Genomic DNA, 25,393 nt, shown 5'->3' on the forward strand with positions numbered 1-25,393 from the left:
TAGTTCAAATGTTGTTTTAATCGAGCTACTTCATGTACTGACTATGGGAAGCAAATAGTTATTCTTTATTTTTTCCTCACTGGGCTTACCATTATTCCACATTACACCAATTTTGCTTTGATGATTATGAAAACAATAATTATAGTACGTGATAAAACTTTTAAAAATGTTCTTTTATCAAAAAACTTTTCCACCATAGGTATATAAAATGTAATAAAACGGAACAGCTCAAGTAAACTACCCTGTGGGACTCCAGCTGGAATTTTACGCGGTATCGAGAGTTCATTATTTAGCGAAACAACATGGCTGCATCATTTCAGGAATGTTGTCAATAAACATAATACATAACCGTTTCATTTATGTTGTTTGTCAGATACTAATATTATTGAAACATAACTTACGAAAGCTTATTTCATAAAAATAATAAAAACGTCGAACAAAATTAGATTCACGCTTTGATATTTCATCAAATTTAGATTCGCGTCAAACACACACGATTGTGTCGTGCGTATATATATTTCGGTACGGCAGAGTGGGAGTGGGCGTCCGGAAAATTTCAGTTTTCCGCCAAACGGCGGCCGGCGGCTCGCGTCGGCCATGTCGGAGGGCGTCGGCGTCCCGCGGCGCTGAGATGGCGGCCGGCCCTTCGCAGGACTTCCCCGAGATCAAGACCAAGTCCATCGAGCAGACCCTGCTGCCTCTGGTCAAGCAGGTGAGCACCCATACTCAGAACCGTCTGCAAACTAAACGTCAAATCCACCATATGCATCGTGGCCCATGAGCCATTTGCACAAATCGATTACGCCATGGTCGCGCATGGTGCTTTAAAACAAAATTCAAACAATATTACGTTAGATGGCTGACAATTGACCGCTGCTCATAGACATAACCTCAATGTTTGTTTGGTTGATCCCGACCGCGCCATGTCAAACGGACGTCTCTTCGGACAACAGGGTTGATTTTTATTTTTAGATGCCATTTATATGTTATTTTCTATTTGAATTTCCCGCGGGATAGGACAGCAAACTGTTGCGCTTCCGGGAAGGCGGCTGCGTACTGAGAACGTCCCGCGGGATAACCGCAATTTTGCCGTTCCACTGAACACGTGTTGGTTTGTAGGCGTGTCAGTTGTTGGAAAATAGAATGGCGTGTTCAAAAGCAGTCCTTGAGCGCCATTTATATAATAAATAATGACATGGACGTTATTTAACGGGGGTTGGGGGGAGCATCCCCCCCCTTAAATTTTGCCAGAAATATGCATGTCATTTAATGAAATAGGTACTATGAATCATAATAATATAAAAATAATAATTTTGCCCCTCCCCAAAAAAAAAATAATATAAAATGACGTCCTCGATTCTAAATAAAATAAAATTGGGTTATCTCTCAAAGAAAATCTAAAAACACAGTCTCAAATCTATCCCGAAAATATTTGTTAACATATGTCATTTCAGTGAAATCATATTGGAATACATTTATTCCAGTAAATATATAATTTATCTGGCAGGTGAGAGTAAAAATTACATATGATTTATTTATATGCGATGTGTAAATTAATGTTTCAATGAAATTATATTTTCACTAGTGAAGTGCAAATACATTATATTATCAAAACTATAATTAAACTGACAGGCGATAGTGAAATTATATGCTACACTACACTAAAATGTCTATGAAACTCGATTTGCACATTGCGAAACGTTCATTTTCTGTTCAAACCCAAACCTAACTTTTGATATTCGCAAATACGTATTATATTAAATATGTTACAATGAATGTGTATTTTCATTGATAGAAAGATTGTTTTTATTCTCACATACGTATTTTATTATATATGTTACAATGAATGTGTATTTTTATTAAAAATATATTTTTACTGGCATTTCAGTGAAATTATATCAGAATACATTTTCATTGATAGATACATATTACTAGGAGTAAAAATATAATTTATCTGACAGATGCTAGTAAAAAAAATATGCTGCTCTAAACGTGTTAAAAAGCGAGTATTATGTGCCACTCACCCTGTATAATCTTTTGAGCCTGTATAGTATGAGATTTGATACATATGAGGCGAATTATCTCATATGTATGCGTGACAAGAAACCGTATAAAAGACGGTTGTACCGAACGCCAAAGACAATACAGTTTTAATTTTCGAAGACTCAGATTAACCGTAAGGTTATTATCAGAAGAGGAGCAGCCTAGGACCAATAAAAGGTTTAGCTAAGAGAATTTGCAGCTAGATAATTCTGCTAAGCTGTCTCGAGCTCATTTACCAACGACCCTTCTCAAACGGTATTGTCATATTCATAAATTATGAATAATCTATGTTTTTATATACTCTTAACTTGCAAATATGTGTTTTCCTTGTTTTTAATATTTGAATAGTTAGAGTTACAAACCGTATGTTAACACGACGCAAAAGGAGATCTTAAACTGATAGTTGTAAACAACATTAATAAATTTCGTTTCAAAAAATACTTGTAGGGTGACACATCACCAAATGAAAGTTATAAGTAATAAAAACAACATTCATTGTTTCAAGTTGGGCTTAGTTAATTACTTTAGGTTTGGGTTTGAACAGCAAATAGACGTTTCGCAACTGTCAATTTGAGTTTCGTAGACATTTTAGAGTAGCATATAATTTTACTGGCGCTATCAGTTAAATTATACTTTTGCTAAAAGAAATATGTATCTATCGGTATAAAGGTTTTTGGATAAGATTTCACTGAAACAGTTTGTATAATTATATTTATACTAGTGGAAATATAACTTGACTGAAAAATACACATTCACTGCAACATACATATAAATATTGTTATTTTTTATAATTTTATACAAGTAAAAATGAATAGCTTTACTTGTTAAATAATATCTTTAGATAATGATAAAACGTCATAAACACATAAAACAGCAATAACAAAAAATCATATATACATTAATATGTAGATATAGGATTTAAATATAATTTATTTATTTTAAATTATTTTTTTCATACGAGCCGAATGTGGCTCATGAGCCACAATTTTCAAACTATGGGACTGAATATTTTGTTTCTTAAAAATGTTTATGGAAAGAAACAAAAAGGTTGATTATTTTTAAAGAAAGTTTGATAAGTACCGGATAATAATATGTACAGCCAGTATGTGAAAGTAAAGTTTATGCTACACGTATGTTTTAAAATTCCATCTGTATTACAATTAGGTATGATTTTTTTCTTTATATTAAATCTTATTTTACTCCAAGAATACAATTAGAACATATTAAATTATTTTATGCATGTCTTTTATAGAAAAATCCTTAACATATTTATGAAAAACGTTAAAATTATCAATTTGAGACATTATTTAAATGCTTTTTACTATCTTAAACATAATATAATGATTCAGTTGAAGTTTTCTTGTAAAATGAACAAGATTTGTTTAAGACATGAAAAAATATGTTATGCATATCCTTCATATGAATATCGTTTATGATTTTTAATAAAAATGTTCAACTCAACCATATGAGAAATTGTTCAAATGCTTGTTTCTATAATTGAGCAAGATTCGCTGATTATTGCGCAAACCAAAGTTTTAAACAGTGAAAATTCTGATCATAGATGATCAATACATATAAATATGTGTACTTACATTTTCTCTAAAAATACCATTGAGCAAGATTAATTGTATTTTTTGTCAAATGCTTAAAATAAATAATTCATAATTTTGTTATATATATAATATTGTCTCTGTGTCTTTGATTTTTAACACAATAGAAAAAATAGAAACATTAAAATAAACGTTCTTTATATTCCCATATAATTTAGCAGATGGAGTTTTTAAGTGTGGGGTTGCTTTTTATTTATAAACATAATTTTTTTTTATATTTGTTGAAGTAGAATGTTTTACGAAAAGGCAAACTGTTGCGCTTCCTTGAATACGTGTGCGTAATATCATCCCATGGGATAACATAACCGCAATTTTCGCAACTGTACTTAAAACACATGTTGAATATTATGTTTTTAGTAGCTGTGAAAAAATATTGTAGAATATTTTATTTTATTTTTTTATTACAAACCTTGACAGGTTTTCAAAATGCGTTATGATGGTTGCTATACAAATAATAAATAAACAATTGAATATAATAAAAAAAAATATTGTGCATACCTAAAATAAATGAGCCGTATAAAACAGATCTTCATGGCTATCGCCAAAAACATGTTTTTGGCGAAAGAAGCGGGATGACTCGTGCAAAAAGAGCGTCCTCGAGCGCTGACGTCATGGTAAGTATAAGGGGGGACACGGTCAATTGGGCGACGGCGATTGGGCGACGGTCAAATGGGCGATTCAAAATGGGCGACGGACAAATGGGCGATGGCCTTTTGGGCGACGGTCTTTTGGGCGATACAATAATAATGCATTACAAATAAATGTGTAGCAAATCATGATCCTATAATTAATTAAATAATTTACATAATTTAATACATATTAAAATATATATATACATATACGTACATACGAAAATATAAGTAATATTTTTTATAATAGAATTAAAAAATGAAAACATTATTCGGTCTAAACAAAATATAATATACCTACATAAGATATAGTATGTATATATTTACTTATCATTTGTGCTTATTTAATCATAAAATATCACTTAAACAGTTTGATTTTTTTCATTCAAGAATTTAAGAGAGTTACCCGATATCATAAAACACTTAAAGCACACGGCTTAAGTCGGTAATTTTATTATAAATACCTACCTGATAAATGTTCTTAGTGGGCCCTTACGCGATTTTTTTTTATGTTTTGAGCCTTGGAAACTACTGTGAGAACAAGCTTTTGGAATTTCCAAAAATCGCATATTTTACAGTTATCTATTTTAAATTAGATAGGATAGGTATATAAAAATATAATAACACAGAACTAGCGCTGATAAGTGTTTATCGTGGATTTTACCCTTTACGATATTTTTTTATGTTTTGAGACTTATAAATTACTGTGAGAACAATCTTTTGGAATTTCCAAAAATCGCATATTTTACCGTTATCTATTTTAAACTGGATAGAGTGGTTATATATAAATATAATAAGCTAGAACTAGCGCTGATAAATGTTTATCGTGGATTTTGCCCTTTCCGCGATTTTTTTTATGTTTTGAGCCTTGGAAATTAATGTGAGAATAAACTTTGGGATTTCACAAAAATCGCATATTTTACAGTTATCTATTTAAAATTAGATAGGGTAGTTATATATAAATATAAAAACCCTTAACTAGCGCTCAGTATACTTTTGAATTTTGACTGAAAACATTCGAAAAAAGTTTCGTTGCGTCTTTGAAAATTATTTTTGTCGTGGTTTTAAAACACTTTGTCACAGTTTCATTGTGTTTTTGGTAAAAAAATTCAGTACAGCAAGAAAATAAGTATGTATCTTTATATTCACATGTGGGTCATATTATATGTGTTATTTATAGATAATGGTTTTTTATAGATTATTGTTGAGAGCGACTAATTTGAGTTACCACAGTTTATATTCTTTATAAATGGATAATTCAGACATATTAAGTCAAAAAGACAAGGAAAAATATTTTTGGAATGGATATCTTTATGAAAAGAATAGACCAAAGAATTTTTATAAAAGTTTTGAGATACAATAGAAAAAATATCATAGAATATTTACATGGTATTGCATATAATTATAATATGAGTTAATAATTTGAAAATAAAATTGTTTTTCATTTAATATACATTTTCGTTTTAATGTATATTTTATTTATATTCAAAATAAAGCAAAGCGTGCAAGTTTTTTTAAATTTCTGTCGCCCATATGACCGTCGCCCAAATAACCATCGCCCAATTGACCGTCGCCCAATTGACCGGAATCGCCCATTTGTCCGTCGCCCAATTGTCGCGTACCGGTATAAGGGACGTGATCGCGATTCTCTAGGGCACTCAACTCGCAGCCGTAAGTCGCCGAACTATTTGTTTCATATTATTTTTAAATACTAATAAGATTCAATAAAAATAATAAAAGAAACAAAAATATTTTTAAATTAACTTGGAAATAATTCTACGCTTGTTAAGAAACGGGTTGACTCGTACAAGAGTAGCGTTCTCAAGCGCTGAAATCATGGCAAGAATTATGGACGCGATCGCGAGCACTCTAAAGCTCACAGCCGAAAGTCCCGAGCTATTTATTTAATATTATTTTAAAAACTAATCATTGTAAAAATATTTACGTGGTATATTTTAGAATTCAATGAAATTTGGTTTTAAAGTATTCTAAAAAAATATATATATTGCTAGGTGGGTGGTGAAAAAATATATAATATGAACCTAAAAATAGTATAATCTTACATCTATCGATGTTTATTTACGTTACGTCATCCATTATTTACATGCATAAGTAAAGTAGGCTATTTTTTCGCACATCTTCAACACAAACGTGCCGACCTGAATTGCGGATCCGCATTCGTAACAAAAGTCGCGAGTCCTTAACGAGATGAAGCCCCAGACATTTTCTTCGCCTTTTCGTTCAATAGACTAATCCACTTAGGGAAAAATTTCCCTGATTTTCACGAGTACCATCAAAAACTTCGAGACGGAAAATTTAAAAGCAGAATTTTTATTTATTGAGGTGCAAATTAATCATTTTTATTTAATACAATAATAAAAATCTTTAGATTTATTATGTGCAATATGAGTATTAATTTTAATGGCCAATATATATTTTGTAATTAGGTTTAATATTATGTAATAATATTTTCTTAATAAATATATTTCTTTTGGTTCTAATTAAGATTTGATTAATTTTATATTTTTTTGTTTTTAGATATAAATTCAAATACATTTGTATCAAGCATGAGCTTCGTAACGAAGGAAAATAATATTGTTGGATTTTATAAAATGTGACAGTATGCTGATATTTTTTTAAATAGAAAAATCAGCTTAATAGATCAGTGGTGCGAGTTAATGATTATTTTAGCAATTAATATTGCGTCTGAAAGATCAGAATTAATGGCTATTATAATTATCATTTTGATCGATATCAAAGGCAGGTTTTTTTAAAGCTTATCGTCATTTTGCATTTAAATATTATACTACAAAAATCTAGTATATAGTCAAATGCAGTTAATAGAATGCATGACAGATGTATATACTAATATAAAATAATAAAAAACATGTTGACTATTTTTTAGTAAAAATATGTTATTGTCTACTATCATATATAAATTTTAATGTACGTTTTTTTAAGAAATGATATAAAATGTACCTAAAAAAATACATATACATATGTTTTTTTGTTATTAGTTGCATCATCATCCTCATATTAAAAAAAATATTAAATGAAAAGGTAATTTTGTATATTATTTATCATGTTTTTTTCTTTGCCCCTTCGAACACATATAAAAATATTTAATTCCTTATGGGCCTATAAAAATTATTAAATTCTATATATTTTAATAATTTTTAAAATACTACAAGATAATTCTCACGTGTCACAATCGATTTGACAGATTTTATACAGCCTGTTTTATAAAAACACAACAATATTTTTTTACTCTTGATTTTTCAATGTGTTATAAATTAATAAATATATACAAAAACATGTTGTTATAACTGTCACATTGAAAATTCTTTCTGTTGATTTCTAATCTAGTTTGTATGTGAAACTTCTTATATATAATGATTGTGCAAATATACATTTTTTTAAGAATCTTATATGATATTTCATTTAAGTGAAATATGTTATTATATAATACGATTTTAACGTTAAACAGAACTTGATTTTCCAGTCAGTGAAAAAAAGCGAAACTCGACCTTGATTCACTCACTGACTGAAACCCACGTGGTCTTACGTTTGAGGCCCGAATGGGCCCTTCGTCTCGCCGGGGAAGCTTTAGGGCCCGTTTGAAGTCCATTCGACCCTTCAACAGATGTGCGCTATTGCCGAGAGATCGTATCTCACCTCAAAAGCGGTGAAATGCGAGCAAAACCCATGAAACCTGCTGAAGAACTGGCGGCTCGGCCTGGGTACGCTAGCACCGGGCCCAGGGCAGGGGCGCTCAACCCGAACGCGCAAATATGTTTCAGTTTCTATTTTTAAAATGGCGCAAATCACCGTTTCGAAAATAGCTATGTTGTGGCCCTAGTGGATACTCCATCTGTCCATCTGGGCAAGGTCCCTAGCGGATGTTGAGCTTTCTCGCGGAACACCTAGGCCGCGTTTGGCCCGCATCCAAATATGTGTTAAATGTCGCAATATAATTTATATGGTTGCTAATTGTTGTATATTTTGTGTATTAATATCTTATACATATTATGCATTGTTAGATTAGGGTCAAGGGAATTAATTGCTCCATGTGTTTATTTTATATGAAATATACAATAGAACTCATTAGAAACAATAATTTAACCATCTACTTTGATTATTTTAATTATGTAATATATAAACCATCTAGATAAATTTGATATTGATTCCAACAACATCAATGCTTATATAAATGTATTTTAGTCTTCAAAGTTGACTTCAGTCTTTCCAGATATTTTTGATTTGGGTCAATAGCTTTTGCTATCTATGTCCATTGAGTATTTTGCTTCTTTTAATATTTTATTGTAATAATAATACGTTACTTGATATCCAAATAAATGTTCTAGTTTATGATTTATCAGTTAGTTGTATTGTATTATTATTAGAGGCAGACTCAACAGAGTTCGTATTAATATTATTTATCTAATACAAATTCAATATCCATCTAATACATTGGAAGTTAATAAAAAACATGAGTATAGTTTCCCATCATATTTCCAGTACATAACACTTTGCTTACCGAAACGTTTGAAACTACTATCTAAATATCGATGTATTACGCAATTAAAAATATGTTATTATTTTTTTAAGCAAATACAATAAAGTCCATTAAATATTATATATGTCCGATTATTAGCAAATTATAGCAAATTTTCGCAATCAAAAGGTTAAAGAACTTCAAAGCAATTTATCTAGAGACTTGAATTTGTTCAACTAATTATAATATAATGGGTTGATTCAAGAAAATACCAATTTAGTTTAGTCAGTGTTAATTTTATGAATGTGTGTTATTGGCTAGATGACAAAGTATCTATAGAATAAATACATCAAACCATTTGTGTCATTATATATTGAATTGGTATATACATTAATTAAATATTTTTCTTAGAATTGTTTACTCTAAAATCTAAACAATCAACATATTTAAGGTATGTTTCGTCTATTTTTAATTTCAAGTGAAAAACGTAGCTTAAATGGTTAACGTTAATACAACAATATGAATTGTCTTAAATTAATTCCTCGTTGACTATTAAGTGATAAATTATAATTTAAAATACTATGAATGTATTGCAACAAAATTAAATTAAAAAGTTTAAGATTTTATTTCTCACTGAAAAAAAAATTGTAGCGATCATGTGCAATGAGAAACTGCTTCCAATAAAAAAGGGTGACTCATCGAAGAAAATTTTAAAGTTATCTCAATTTACAAAATTTTGGCTTCAAAGGCACATTTCTTTTTGCCAGATAACGGATTCGAGCCACAGCCGGACCATGCCATTTTTATGAAGGGCGTAACTAAGACTCCGGGTCTATGCTTCACATAAAGCACCGACGCCAGAGCTTTGCCCTTGCTTAGTCAGAACCACTACAGACATAATAATCTTTGGGAAAATCACCCTCAGAGACTGCAGTCTCTACAGCTGCAGAAAAGGCGCATTTAAAGGGGCAGGCTACACATTACGTCCTTCAGAAGATCGTCAATACAATAAGACTGTAAAAGATTTACCAGCAGTTAAAAATTAATTAATTAATTAATAAATTATAAAACTATGTTTTATAATTTATATTGTATCTGAGAGATCGGAATTATTATTTTTTTAATTTTAATTATAATCGATTATTACAGATTAGGTTTTTATAAATTTTCCTAATCTCACATGATTTATTAAAATCGAGTTAGGTCGTACATATTTGCTATAAAAACTTAAAATAAGCAAGTTCAGTTCATAGAAAATAATATATATAAGTATAAAAATGATTCACGATTACTTTACCGTGTACATATAACTGTGCGATTTTTTTTACCGTGTGGAAATATTTAGTAAGAAAAATTCACTCTTTTTTATTTTAGTATTATAATAATACATATTTGTGTTTAGTTAAAGTGTTTCTTAAAAGTTTTTAATTTTGCCATGTTGTTTTATATTTTTTAATTAAACTATTTAAAAATGTTGTTTTTATTGTGATTTATATTTTTACCTCTTATTATTTATTTTACTTCACTATTTCACTAAATTAATCTTAAGTAATTAAAATTATTTTTACTATTTAAAATTATTAAAACTATATCAAAGAATTTTTTTTATGATTCCAACAATACTACATTTTGGGTTTGAGTCCTCAAAAATACATTTTTTCGCTTATTCAAAAAATGATTCGCAATATGCAAATTAATTACCTATGCCTGATTAAATTAATAAAACATTATTTACATTTAAATATAAGCGAAAGACCCTTTTCTTAAATAAGTGTACAATTATACACACCAACTTGGATATCTTTGAAGCTTGGTGTAATACAGTAAAATGACCACACGGTAAAAAAAGATTTCTGCGCGTATGCACAAAATAAATACACAACTTCACATTTAAAGCACATAAAACAATTTACAATATATAAACCTAAGGGTGAAAAACAATAATATTATATGAACATAATCATGATTTGATATAGATGAATAAAAACGTGAGCGTGATCCAAGGCGAAGAACTGGACTTCATGATGATGCCAATCAGTACCTTAACGAAATGTTTTTTTTTACATTTCTTCTTATGTGGGGGTTCTTCTTGAAACTCGCGCACTTAATCACCGTAACGATGACAATAATAAGGATGAACGTGATAAAAGAGTAATTAAACGGACCACACAATATCCCTCGTTACGTCCATGTAACACATAAATAACACGTCGTAATTATTGCAACGGCCACGGACATAAAACACCGTTAACCAGATTTAACCCGTTGCACAATTCGACCGCCAAATATGTCCATCAAGCAAATGTCACTTAGACGCGTGGACATATTTCGTTAAGTACAATAATTGGCTCAATGATCGCTGCATGATTATGATTCGTCATCGAGATTTGCAACCCTTGATACATAAGACTGGTCTCCAATGAGCAGAAGGTAGACGGTGGCCACAACTCCTCAGAAGACCGTCCATTGAACATCATCCCTCCACCAGATTTTCCACCACCACTCGGGGAGTAATAAGAATCGCCTACAATTTTTGCATTATATTATATAATAAAACAGTTTGCGGCGTCTTACTGGCTGCGAAGTCATACTCCTTAAGGTTAAAAACTTTAATTATAAATAAAATATTTCATGCTACTAAGATTCCCAATTATCAATGTGATACACAGGTGTGCTGTGGTACCTCGTATTTCAATCAAAAATACAAGCATTTCAAATAATCAATTAATACAATGTCATGAAATTTTATAAATGTATCTCTCTTTTTAGAATAATTCTTAATATAATAATAAAAATATTTCTAGAAAATGTTTTTTTTTGGTATTGTGAATCAAATGTAACTTCACAGTATGTATCCTAAAATACATTGTATATCATTATTTTTCCGTTCTCTAAGAATATTACTGTATAACTACTACAGTATGTCACCTACCACTTGAAAAAAAGAGGCGGCATATTAAGAAGAAGAATCATAAAACATTTTTTTTATTAAGAAACATCGGAAATTCAGAGATTAATATAGTTATTGATTAAGATTGAATTAGATACAGACTTTGTTTGAATTAACGAAACTAATATGTTATATCAGAGATATCTTAAGTTTCAGTGAGTTAAGTGCAGTCAATATTGAATCAGTTTTTTACGAATATCTGTCAGCATCACTTAGAGGAAAATTGTAACACGGGGTTGCGCCCCCCTGGTGCAGGGGCCCCCGTCTATCGATCGTTCTGGCGTGCCGCCTCCACGCTCGCCGGGCGAGTCTTCCGCGAGCCCCCGGCAGAGCCGGCCGCTCGGCACACACCGAATCGATAACATCCACCGCATATCCACTCACGTACATCTCCACACATACATACAAACTCACAAACACACATACACACATTCATACATACACTGTATATGAAAAGTTTTGAATTGAATTAGATAGAATTTCGTCCAAATAGAATGCGTTTTCCGTTGGATGAGAATACCATCAGTAGCAATCCCGCGAGCGGCCGGTGTTGTTGTGTGAACGCGTGTTTATGTCGGCCCACCGCCACGCGAGTCGGTGCGATGCCACAGCAGCAGCAGCAGCAGCAGCAGCAACAGCAGCAGCAGCAGCAGCAGACGCCCGCGCCTCGCCGTCCGTCTTCGGACGTGTCCGGACGACGAGGGTCGTCGCTGGCGTGAGATAGCGCCTCCACGTCCGCCTCAGCCATGGCTGATGTTGCTGACTATTGGCGCGGGGGCCAGGTACTGATAAACGTCATTTGGACACCGCGTGGTACTCTTTTGAAGACCACGTGTTCAAAATTTTATTTGATTTGTAGTTGTATACTAACTGAATAGTCCTTGCGAACTTTCTAAGATAGCGAACTCAAACCAAAAAAGGATATAAACATATATCATATGAATTGACCCAATATTACTCACATAAGAAAAACATGAAAATGTAGCACTAGTGATACGCGAAATATGCACATTAGCAATATTTTTTCGCGAAAATCACTCAATAGTTTTATGGAGAATATTTTTACTAATTTAATATAGTTATTTTAACGGTAATTGTGAGAAAATAATTAGATATTGTATGCATGATGGGTTTTTTTATACTATATATAAAATAAATAAAAAAAAATAAAAAGTAGGAATTATCGTAATTCATTCAATAACGATACGTTAAAATATCATAGATATATATTAGTTATTCAGAGAAATTTTCTAAATATATACTAATGCTATCTTAAAATTAAATAAAAAACACAAAAATCTATATTCGCTGACGAAACAGTGCTTACGTGAGTTTTATTACAGGAATTTCATTATAAATTACAGTAAAGTCTAATAAAAATTAAAATATATATTGCGAGAAATTAAAAATATTTCGAATTTTTACAAAATAAACAATCTTTTCTCAATATAAAATGATATCAACCACAATATAAACTCATAAATAAAAAATAAATGAAAATATTTATTATTTTTACTTTGGTTTGGAAAGATGGCAAATCAAAAGACTTGCTGCTATCGCGGCCTTCAAACATACCTTAAAGCAAATATTGATGTATTGTATATGTATGTATATATATATATGAGAAATGGTAATTAAATTTGTTTGTATAATTACCGGAATGGTGCATTGGAAATTGTCAGATTTTAAATAAATAAAAAATGGACCTAGTGTTTTTTTAAATTTTAAATCTACACTTTTCACTAACTATTGTAATTTAGTTTAGATTGGATGGTAGATATTGTTTTAATTAACTAAACCCATATTTTATATCAGAAAGTTCCAATTTTTCAAAATAATAAAATTTAAGAGTATGATACATATTTATATTTATTAGATTTTCTATTTTTGCTAATCTTACGGATAAGTATTGTGTAGAAGTTTAATTTATATCGTGTCTGGGAGATGAAAATTAATAATTACTATATACAGAGAAACCTCGATTTACGAGTATTCACAAGATACGATTTTTTTAAATTCGACTCGATATACGAGCAAAAAAAATCACCACCTCAATTGCCATTAATCCGTTGAAATGAAATAATGGCATTTCAATAGTGAATAATGATTTGACATACGAGTAATTTGAGTTACGAGCTTCGTCACGGAATGAATTAAACTCATAAGTCAAGACAAAACCATAATTTTAATTCTGATTGTTCATTACAAATTAGAATTTCTTAGATTTGCTTAATCTCTGTGCTTAAATGTTCTGATTTTTATTTATTTTAAATGGTATTTTATGTTTATTCACAAAAAAAGTTTTTTTCTTGAAAAGCAGTTTTTTACTGATTTTTGCGTAGAGATAAAAAAATCAATTAGGCGACTTTAGTCGATTTCGGCGTTCAAAGGGTTAAGCGAGGTAAATTTAGACCATCAATTAATAATAATATCTAGCAGATATTTAAATATTCGCAAGTAAATTAATAATTCATCAATATTTAAAATTGAATGGGGTTACATTGTACCTCATTCTGATCCTTGATCCTATTTTTGAGGCTTCAGCACTTGAAGGTACAACAAGAAAATAAAATACTAAAGAAAACTCGCATTTTATAAAATGTAATATAAAGCATCTTTAGGATATAAAAAATACTTTATGTTCTAAAAGATCCTTAAAAATTAAACGAAAAAAGATTATTATATCTAAATACAAATATTAAGCCTATGGACATCAAAAAATGTTGAAATATAATGAATTTACTACTGTTTTTTAGCAAAAGATATATATCTGAATGATTGGAAAATTGCAATTTTTTTATAATATAAATTTTATTTTACTGACAAATTTAAAGTATATTTAATTTTAAGTCAGCTTTGAAAAAATTCTCATTTAACGTTTAAATAAAATATACTACTATTTTAAAGTTAATCGATAAATTCAATACTAAAAAAATGCTAAGAATGATGATAAATATATTTTTATGTAGTATAAAAATATTTTTATAAACAAATTTATTTAATTTCAATTAATTTGAAACGATTAAATGGCTCATATTATATAATATATAGAAAAACGCATTATAAATAATTATTTGTAATACTTATAATGTGAAAAACCAATGTATGGTCGATTTCAAGACTTCAATTCGAATATAAAATAAATTCGTCTGTTTTTAAAATAATCGTTATTAAAATTCGTTCATATAAGTAGTAAATTAAAATTAGAAATATCTAAATATATAAATACTCACAGTTGTGTTTTATTCAAGTCTTCGTATATTACAACAGCGCAGGTAGTCTTTGTTTTACTTCGATGCACTGATACATTAGCTAAAGCTTAATGGTGCCATTTATTGTATTGCTAAAATATTTTTATTCTAATCTATATGTTATATATAACAGAACTAGGCATATAAACTGATGGCCGATAAACAAAATATTAAAAAACAACATTTGTTATTACTGAATTTAAAAACAATACTCGTGCTTCCGAAGTATTTCGTGCAGCTGTGAAATTTCTCAATGCCTGGTATTTATTTTTTATCTTTTTAATATTAATACGAATAATGTTTATTTTTAAGTCCGTATAAAATAGTTTAAAATCTTTTTGGGAACAGCTATAATTAAAATTAAATTTATATTGATTTTAATTTTGATACACTGAATGCTTTAAATTGTTAAAGACTTATAATTATATGTGTGGATATTTATAAATGATTCAGACTAACTTTATATAATATTAGATATACGAATATTTTATAGTTTACTATTTGATATTCGAATAGTTTTATATAATAACAAATATTTTAAAGTATTTATGATTAATCTTAAATTAAAAAATATTTAACGGTATTTTTATTTAGTCTATAAACGTAGTGTCATATGCTTAAAATTAAAAAAATGTTCGAAAATTGTCCAAACGAAAAAACGTATTTCCCGTGGTTTTTATTCCGGACAATAAAAATAAATCGAACACTTCTAAATAACTAGTTGCACTGTAAATTATAATAAATATAAGTAACCATAGCTTTAAAAACAAAGTCAAATGTGTAATTTATTATATTACACCAATAACTATAGAGTCAAAATCTCAACTTTAAGATACAGTTAAAAGTTTAATGAAAACTTTCTCTAAAATTCTGATTTTATTTTGATATTTTATGCTAAAAATAAATTCATACAAATCTTTTAAAATAGTTTACAAAAGCTGCAATTTTCAAAATAAATTGTGGTTTAAGTCCTTTGAATTAACAGCTGCATTCAGAGCAGGTAAAAAAAAGTAACTTCTGACTAACACTCCAAGTTTTATTAATTATGAATAGTAAACATTAGTTTTAACTTTCTTGCACATTTTCCTGCTTTCAAAAAATTAAGAACGTAATAATTATGACTTAAAAATGATTATATTATTATTTAAGTCTTTGTCAAAGATTCGCTGAATAAATAAAACAAGAAGCAATATTTTTTTATATATATATCTATATGTTATATATATATATATATATATATATATATATATATATATATATATATATATATATATATATATTATATGTTATAGATATGTTAGAATATAAAATATTGATTTTATAGAATGTACTTGTTATGTAAATTATTACTCAATAACTTGTAGGATATCGATATTTGCAATATGTATGAATTATTAGCTATTTGCATCTACTGTAAGTATAAAACGTTTGCTGTTGAAACTCAAACCTTACTTAATAATAATAGTTTTAAAAATAATTTGTAAACTTCCATTAGTTTAATTTGTTTAGGTTAAATTTGGGCTTAAACACAAGATGCAAATAGATAATAATTCGTACCTACAGTAGATGCCAATAGTCACTTCTATATTTATATGTATAAGTTTTTAATGACATAATAACTGCTATAATTTAAATTATAATTTAATCAAATTTTTTTATAAACCTTATTTTAAAACTCGTTTTTTATATAAGAATGCAATTTCACCCAACAAAATCCATATCTAAACCCATATTTTATATCAGAAGGTTCGAGTTTTTTAATCGTAAAGTTATAGACTATGATATATACACAGTGGCGTAGCTAAGGTATGTGCCGCCCAGGGCGATCATTAAAATTGCCCCCCCCCCCTAATACATTTTTTTCAGGGAAAAAAATTGGTATTTCTTAAAATAATAAATTAGTTAATGTTAAGCTCTTGTTGTTCGTCGATTTATATATGTTTTAGTGCAATCAGGGTTAAAAACCACACCCATCGCGAATATGCCACCCCCAAGCAAGTGCTGCCCGGGGCGGCCCGCCCCCTCCGCCCCCCATAGCTACGCCACTGCATATACATATTTATATTTATTATATTTTAGATATTCTCATGGATGAATATAACTAACTGTAAAAGTTTAAATTTACCCTTTTCACTAACTTTTGTAATATAGTTTAGATCGAATGTTAGATATTGTTTTAATTATCTTAACCCATATTTTATATCAAAAAGTTCGATTTTTTAAAATAATAAAATTGAAGAATATGATATTTATATATATATTTATTAGATTTTTCTATTTTTGCTAATCTTATGGATAAGTTTTATGTAGAAGCAAATAAAAAAACAGACCGTAATAATTACTGATGGCTTAAAAACTGCAAAAAATGAATCAAAACTTATGACATATTTTTACTTAGCATATTAAACTTAGCATTCAAAACAATGACATGTTCATGATTATAGTATCCATACAAAAAAAAACTTAAACCAAAATTCGTATTTTAAGTATTAGACGTATTTTACATATAAATATCTAAGTTAAAAAATTTGAAGTCAAAATAGATTCATTAACAATTCTACATGGTATTGAGATACATTATCTTCTAGTTTTTGCCCCAGAACACGCTCAAGCGCTTTGATTTTGTGTATTATTTAAATCTATTTTTTTTAAATAAAACACGCTTATAATTTTTACATTTTCGTGAGTATTGAGTTATCTGATTCTTGATAATTTAATAAATCAAATATCTAGAGACATTTTTATTACTAAATATTTATTTTAATATTTTATTACTTATACTATATATAATATAAATAAATATACAAATATCTATATGTCTTGAATCCTGCATATATATTTAAAAATAAATCAAATTAATAAATATAAGTATAAGTAACTTAACAGGAAATTTACATACGTATAATAAAATTAATATTTTAGACTAAAAATCTAAAAATACGTTTATATTTGCCTTGAACAGTTAACTGAAATAATTACTTCAACCCATAATTGCAGGCAATTTTCACTGAAATTCTTACAGTTTATATTTAGAATATTGTCCTTATCGTTATGAATAACTTATGATATACATATTAATGTAATTATTTCAGTCTTGAAATAAAGAATAGCTTATTCGTTGTTTACCTATTAGCGTAACATAAAACACGCGATTCCGCGATTTTTTTAATGCTATAAGCTTTTTATTTCAAAAACAGTATTGCAATTTTATTAATATTTTATATTACATAACTGATATATTCAGAATATATAAAATACATATTTTATGGCACTAAAACAATATTTTTTTAGTATACATCAATATACATTCTGACATTGTTTCACTACTCTACCGTATCATTTTCCATTATTATGTTTTTTCTCCATCGTATCGAAACTAATGGCTCCGGGCATAAAATTTTGAATGGCGTCACACAGAAATGATCGAGACGTCTGATCCTGACTGAATATGAGTCGTATATTAAAGGGTGGAAAAAGCTTTCTTCGCAAGATGTTCGCCATTCATATTTAATGACATGTGATCACTGAACTACGAACAGATAAGCCCAACATCCCTAAAATATACATATTTCGTTTAACGGTTTCGAAAAGCTGAATCTCCGATATTAGCATAAATAAATAAAGAGAAAAATTGACAAACAAATTTTAGGTCGACTCCTCGAATGCCTAAGAAATAGGGATTGTCTTGCGTATAAGTAATTATAATAAATATATTATATGTAGCAAGGATATTTTTATTTGAAACATATTATACTACTAAAGTTTTATATTCATGCTTTTTTAAACCTCTATATTGCAGCCTAAAGCTTAAGCTTATATTTTATTTATAAAAATACCGTTCCTCTTAGAACGTTTTTGCCGAGCAACCAATTTACTTCGGCCTAATTCCAAAACTTGTATTGGTCGAGCGGACTTAAACTTTAAATTAGTTCTCCCCCATCAAGTGAGAGAGATATATATACGCGTGTGTGTTTTATACGTTTTTTTTTCACCCCTAACATTTTGTTTTATTTTTCCCTTGACTCTCCCCGGACAGTCGTTATCCAGAGACATTAATCCCATCTGTAGTACAACCACAAGCAAGAAGATATTTCACAGGATTATTGTTGTTGACTTTGGCATGCAGAGTGTAATGTAATATTAATTACAGTCAAAGGGTACAAAGCTACGGGCTTGGCTTAAGGGCTTTACGTAGACAACGTAATAGAGGAGACTTTGGACAAAAGCGTGCGTATCAATGGGCGAAACGTTTTAACGTTTCAAATTATTCAAACCCTTTGCGGTCAACTGTGTGGTGTGGTGACACAGAAATAGTACACCTTGTGTGTATGTGTATGATAAATTATTTTTGCAGGATGCCAGATTTTGAATTTTCGCCAAATGGGGTGGCGGAGCGCTTGCAATAAATTTTATCCTAAATGGATATATATTTCACGGTGATATTGAATTTTATGTTTTAATTAATTGATGATTTAGATGGACAAATTTATATATATAATATATATAGAAAATTTTTATTTTATATAATATATATTATATAAAATGATCGATTACTAAAATAATATTTATTAAGCGAGTCTCGAAACCATTTAGAGTGCACAAAAGTGTTTTTTTATTCCACTAAGAAAACCAGCTGAATTATTATTTTTGCGGATTCTGTGAGCACTAATATATAATATTAATTCACCTAATCTTATACATTATTTGTGCTGGTAAATTATCACTTTTCTACTACCTAAATACCAATATAACACAATACTTACTAGCTTATAAGAAATATACAATATTTAATATTTTTTTATTAATAAATAATTCTAATTTTTATTAGCATACTTTTCCAACTGATCAATTTATTTTTATTCAACAATATTCTTTATTTTGCTTAAATCCGTTTTAGCTGATTCATTAGGAATATGCATTATTGTTGCACATTATAGTTTTCCAATTTTTTATGAATTTTTACTTATGTTTACATCTTATTTATCAATAGTGTCTTTCTTTATTTGATTTTTTGTATTTTTTCTTAAGATACTGATTCAAGTTTTTCAATCTTACATCAAGTTGAATATTAAATTAACGCATTACATATTCTTTATATATATTTTTATCAAATTTGTAAGGCTTTTAGTGATTTATTTACTGAATTATATAATTGTTTATGTTTACATTTTTTTAACCCACAAAAATTATGCAAAAATGTTACTTAAAAGAACGTATTGTAGTATTTAGGCTATCATATGATCTTTATAATATTTGTAGTTTTTTTAATTATTTACTAAATAATGTAATTTATCTTTTATAATATTTTTAATTCACAAACTATAGTTAATATGTCTTCTAAAAACATTTCACGATTTTCACATCAAATTGACAATCTCTTCAATTTTTTTCTACTATCGTGTAAACTATCTATTGTATTATTATTATTGTATGTAGATTAATGATGTATTTTTACTGATTGACATTATGTTTAATCATATTTAATGTATTTTTTTTCAACTTTAAATACCAGATCATTTTAAAATATTTTTAACATGAATATGGTTTTGTCTCGAATCAATATTCGGTTATATTATTATTTTAACTTAGTATTGTACTAATTATCTAGCTATTGTAATATAATATAACATCATATATGTATTTATTATAATAATAGTACTAACATTGTATGTTTTTACTATTATTGAAAGCAAAATTATTTAGTGTGCTTGACTAATTCTTTATTCGCGAGTTTTTGCTAACACATCGTTAGATTCAGGACTCATTTCCTTTTTTTCTATTTTTGAAGTACAAAAATAGCTCCCTTATACTAATTTAAATGTTAATCTATATTTAATGTTGTATGCTTAATTTTTATAATACTCTATTAAGCAATATCTATATTTTAGAATATAAATTAAACGAAACACCGACATTGATTCAAATTTTTCCAGAAAAATCGCTATTTGTTAAAATATTAATGACGGTCAAACTAAAAGTAATAAAAAGTCAAGCCACTTATCCCATAACTAACGATTTGGCAGAGGAACTAAACAGAGAAATTATATACAAAGAAAATGTATTAAAGAAAAACATTGAAGGACATATTTAAAATTAGCATTTAATTATTTTGCAAAAGTAGTGTAAAATCAGAGAACTTTCTTTTCAACATAATTGATTTGTTTTATATGTTTATGGTTCATATTTTATAAAGGCACGTATTCATTTTATTGATATAATTGCTATAAATAAAAAAATATTGCTTTTGAGTTACACTAACTTCGAGCGCAAAGCACGAGATTATTAGCGCATATCGCAAAACAGCTGTCGGCAAGTTTAGATTCAGGGCGAACGATATCGAGAGCCGACTTTTATTTGGGTCACTATTTAGATACTCGTATATATGCCTAATTTATGGAGTTTCTTCACATTACAATCCTAATAAATTATGTGGGTTGAAATCGATTTTAAATTTAATTCCCAATAAGCAAGATATTAAAAATCATTTGATAAGAAAAATATTTTGTTCATAAAACAGCATCTTTAATCGTCGCACTATATGAATATTCAAAACACCCTAAAAAAATCTCTAAACGCACAAAAAATAGGAGTAGATTACATATAAAACGGTCGCAAAATATTCATAAAAAATGTATGTCTTTATTTTGGTGTCGCGTGCCCGTTTATGCGAGTAATTCTAAGGGTCAGACTTCTTAGACCCTTTATCGCTAAATCTCGGCCCACCCCTTCGGAATAATTCAGCACGCGTGAAACATTCACAAGAAACGGCCAGAGGGCTGCATCTCTGTTAATTGTACACTTTTTTTCCTTTAGCTGATTTATATATGACCAGAATATAGGGTATCAAGTCGAGTTCTTGAAGCTCCTCACGATCCTCATTCGCGGAGACATCTTGAATTATTCAGCTCGCCTCTGTGTGTTCTGAAGAGTAACGTGATAACAACGTGGAGCACTTGAGCCCCCGTACCTTTGCGCAAGGGGATTGGGGATTTGTGGGGTATTTGAGTGATTAATACTCGCGTTGTTTGTTTTTGGTGTTAATTGCGAGCCTTGTGGATGAAACGGAAAGGTGCTGAATTGCACTCGTTAGAGAGTTACTTTGTGTGGCGCAATTTGAGTGTACATAATCGACGGTGGGTTGACTTTAATTATATTTAATTATTTTTACATTACACATGCCTCTCATGATGATTTTTTATTATTCTTTATTACTGGAAGTTAATTGTTTTTATTCATGCTAGATATCATATAAATAAGAGCTCGATCCGACCTGACTCGTGCTTGAGGGTGATCAATTTACTGAACGATATTTCGAGGGCTGTTTGATATGCGCTTTATTTAATACCGAAATGAAATAAAAATGCATGTTGCAGTATCATGCAACAGTGTTGAATGAAAAAAAGTCGTAGAACCTCGTAGTTGTGAAAATATCACTAGTTACACTTACAAAAAGCTCAAAGCATGAGATTATTTTAATACAAGCGATATTGAGAACAGACTGTCAATAATTTTTTCAGTCTGAGCATCTTTGTCTAGTGAACGAGTGCGTGAATTATGCTTGTCTGTAACTAAATAGTGATTTTACCAATATCAAGCCTCTGAACAAAGCTTGAATAAATGGGAAAAAGACTAATTCAAGAACAATGTTATTATTGTTTAGCTCCACCTCCACTATATTCCTTGTTTAATAAATATAGCAATATCGACAAAGATATTAGGTGTAGAAACCAAGAGTATTGTTTCTATTAAAAATGATTAAAAGTGTTGTATCGCTTTAATGAAAAATGTGTGTAATTCTTGAATATTTTTACATTACGATTTCATTTGTATTTTATTTCTCAATACCTTTGTTGTTTTAGCTTTCAAACGTTTTAACCACTATCTTAAGTCAAAAGTATATAGTGCAATTTATCGATAAATGTTTTTTCCGGAAGTGAATGCTTGTGCTTATATATGATTGTTCATGATAGAGGAGGTTCTTTTGCTCGCCTAGTCCATGCGACGAAGTGCTGTGGGTGCAGCATGATTTTTACATCCGTCATTTTTTCACACAAATCGTTATATATGCATTGAAGTGCAATTCTGCAAGCAACCATCAATAATTATTTTGATATAAGTTACAAATGAAAGTTTTTAACGGAAAATATTTGTATGTGAAAATATTAAAATATTATAAGTGTAAAATATTTACGCTATCTTCGAACTTTTAATGTTTTTCGAAATAGAGAAGGTGCTTTTTCTATGCTTACTTCTAACATTTAAACCAACGCGACGATCTTAGGGTGGAAACAGACTTTTTTATAAGAGCGTAACGTTTGCAATTTTACCAACCAGAGATTTGATAACATGATTATTGAGAATTTCTAATCCAGTTTATCACACTCTACTAGCTTTCCTACACTTATCAATGCACTTATCCAGCACTATAATGCGAATTTTATCACACTAAAAAGCTGAGATTTAACCATCTGGTGTGATTGAGCTAAATATTTTTATTTTATTTATTCAAGTTGTTTGTATGGAACACATAAGTTTGTATGAAGTTATATCGAATATCAAGTAAAAGTATAAAAAAATTGTGTTATTGCTTTGCTAGAATAGCTCGGACGTTGAAGTTGCTGTTTTTATAGATATTTAAGGGTCATCTTGGTCAATTCGGCGTAGTTCCGCTTACTGCGAGTACGACTGAACTCGCGTTATTGCAAGCTGGAAGCGAAGAGATAGTTCAAGTTGTGCTAAAAGTGTGCTAAATTCGATGTTTTTCTGACATTCATTTTTCATTTTTTATTGAAAACAAATATTTTGTGTCTTCCTTAACCCTTTCACCGCGGATGGCTTCTATAGAAGTCATCAAAAAAATCGCCAGTACTCATTTGGCACCTTAAGGTGCCATAAACCTTTGCGACTATTACGGTTATTTATTATAATTTAAGGCTGTAAATCACTTCAATTTATTAAACCATAATATTTTTAAAAATATAGCATGAATAGGTGCTCCCCACATTTTAACAAATTTTGAAATGAGCGAAAAAATATCAGCCGCGGTGAAAGGGTTAAATATTCTTGAGAAGTGAAGGTATATACAATTTCCAATCAGCCGATGCTGTTGATGGAACTGGGTGGAACCGGACTCTTTGTTTTTGTCAAATAAAGATTAAAGGCGTAATAATAGATTTTAAATTAGGAAATTCGTCAGTTTTGAGTAATTTAATTTTGTTTATGATTATAAAAAATTGAATTAAAGATTAAAAGTAGTTTATAAATATAAAAATACTACAAAGCATGAACTAGACTATTATTTATAAATATCACCATAATAAAAATAAATATCTAAAATGTTTATAAGTATATCCAAAATTTGATAAAATAATATTTTCATATTAAATTACGGTCTTTTGAATCCTTCATTCTAAATGTCTTTTATGACAAAACAGTCGGTGTCATTATGAAAGCATTTGTCAGCGTGGAATTGACAGGTGCCTTTCGCTATTTTGTAAAAATTTGCAGGCGAAATGTTAAATTTAAACTCTACGGCTATATTTATGCCATCTTTATTAACGACCAACATTTTTGATATTAAAACTTATCGTTTCAATAATACATTAATATAATGAATTTTACATCAATTTATCTGTACTTTTCTGATCGAACGCGTAAAAAGTTTTCGCTGATAAATTTTCTTCTAAAAAACTTTTCTTTTTACGCTTTTATTTTTTTTTCATAAAAGAGAGAGAACAACAATAGCTTGTCGTTAAATTTCCCCCAAATTTTCTATGCTTTTTTCACAATTTATTCCTTGTTACTAGCAGCATTTATTTAAAGTTATAATCATATTCCAAGTGCAAAGAGTTGAAGTGAACCATATATTTACATCAAAAGCAGCGTATTGTGATATTTGTTTTTCTATTTTGAAATATAAATTAAATCTGTTAAATTCAATTCACGTGGTCAGAGTGCCAACCGCGATTTTCCTGCCCGATTTCCCGTGCGGAAAAGCGGCCGATCATATTTTACGCGACGGTTTTAATTAATCGCCTCATAAATAGCGCACGTCATGGCCGGCGATTTTTTTGCCATGAGGTATTCGCCGAAAAAGCCCAACAGGCGTTTAGTAATCGGTTTATGCTGAAACGGCGATTTTTCAAGCTTTATAAATAGAAAAAGTCACGTTTTTGCTTGTTACGAAATACTATTGTGATTGTGCTATTTTTTAAGTAGATACGTTGCCTGTTTTCAATACTTGTATTTGCTTATTACAGCCTATTATTTATTACCAAAATACTAGCATTGATTCAATAAAAAAACAGTGTTAGACGCAGACCGAAGTATTTAATTAACTATGTGAAAATGTCTTGAGCGGTGGTTTTTATGCACCCTTTCAGATAACAATAAATTATTCTGTATTATTTTAATTA

The 25,393-nt window shown here is 29.2% G+C and overlaps 1 protein-coding gene across 2 annotated transcripts in view; it reads left to right on the forward strand.

Annotated features, from left to right (window-relative positions):
* The first annotated feature begins 555 nt into the window (after positions 1–555).
* Positions 556–25,393, forward strand: part of alpha-Catr (alpha-catenin related) — a 185,717-nt gene continuing 160,879 nt past the window's right edge. For both annotated transcript variants that reach the window (XM_088190162.1, XM_088190173.1), the window contains exon 1: positions 556–712. In XM_088190162.1, coding sequence (XP_088046288.1) covers positions 632–712 — 81 coding nt within the window. In that variant the 5' untranslated portion in view covers positions 556–631. The remainder of the gene's footprint in view (positions 713–25,393) is intronic.

Source organism: Plectrocnemia conspersa, unplaced genomic scaffold (genome assembly GCF_051122295.1).
Source record: "Plectrocnemia conspersa isolate PC_06_02 unplaced genomic scaffold, ASM5112229v1 ptg000001l, whole genome shotgun sequence".
Lineage (NCBI taxonomy): Eukaryota > Metazoa > Arthropoda > Insecta > Trichoptera > Polycentropodidae > Plectrocnemia > Plectrocnemia conspersa.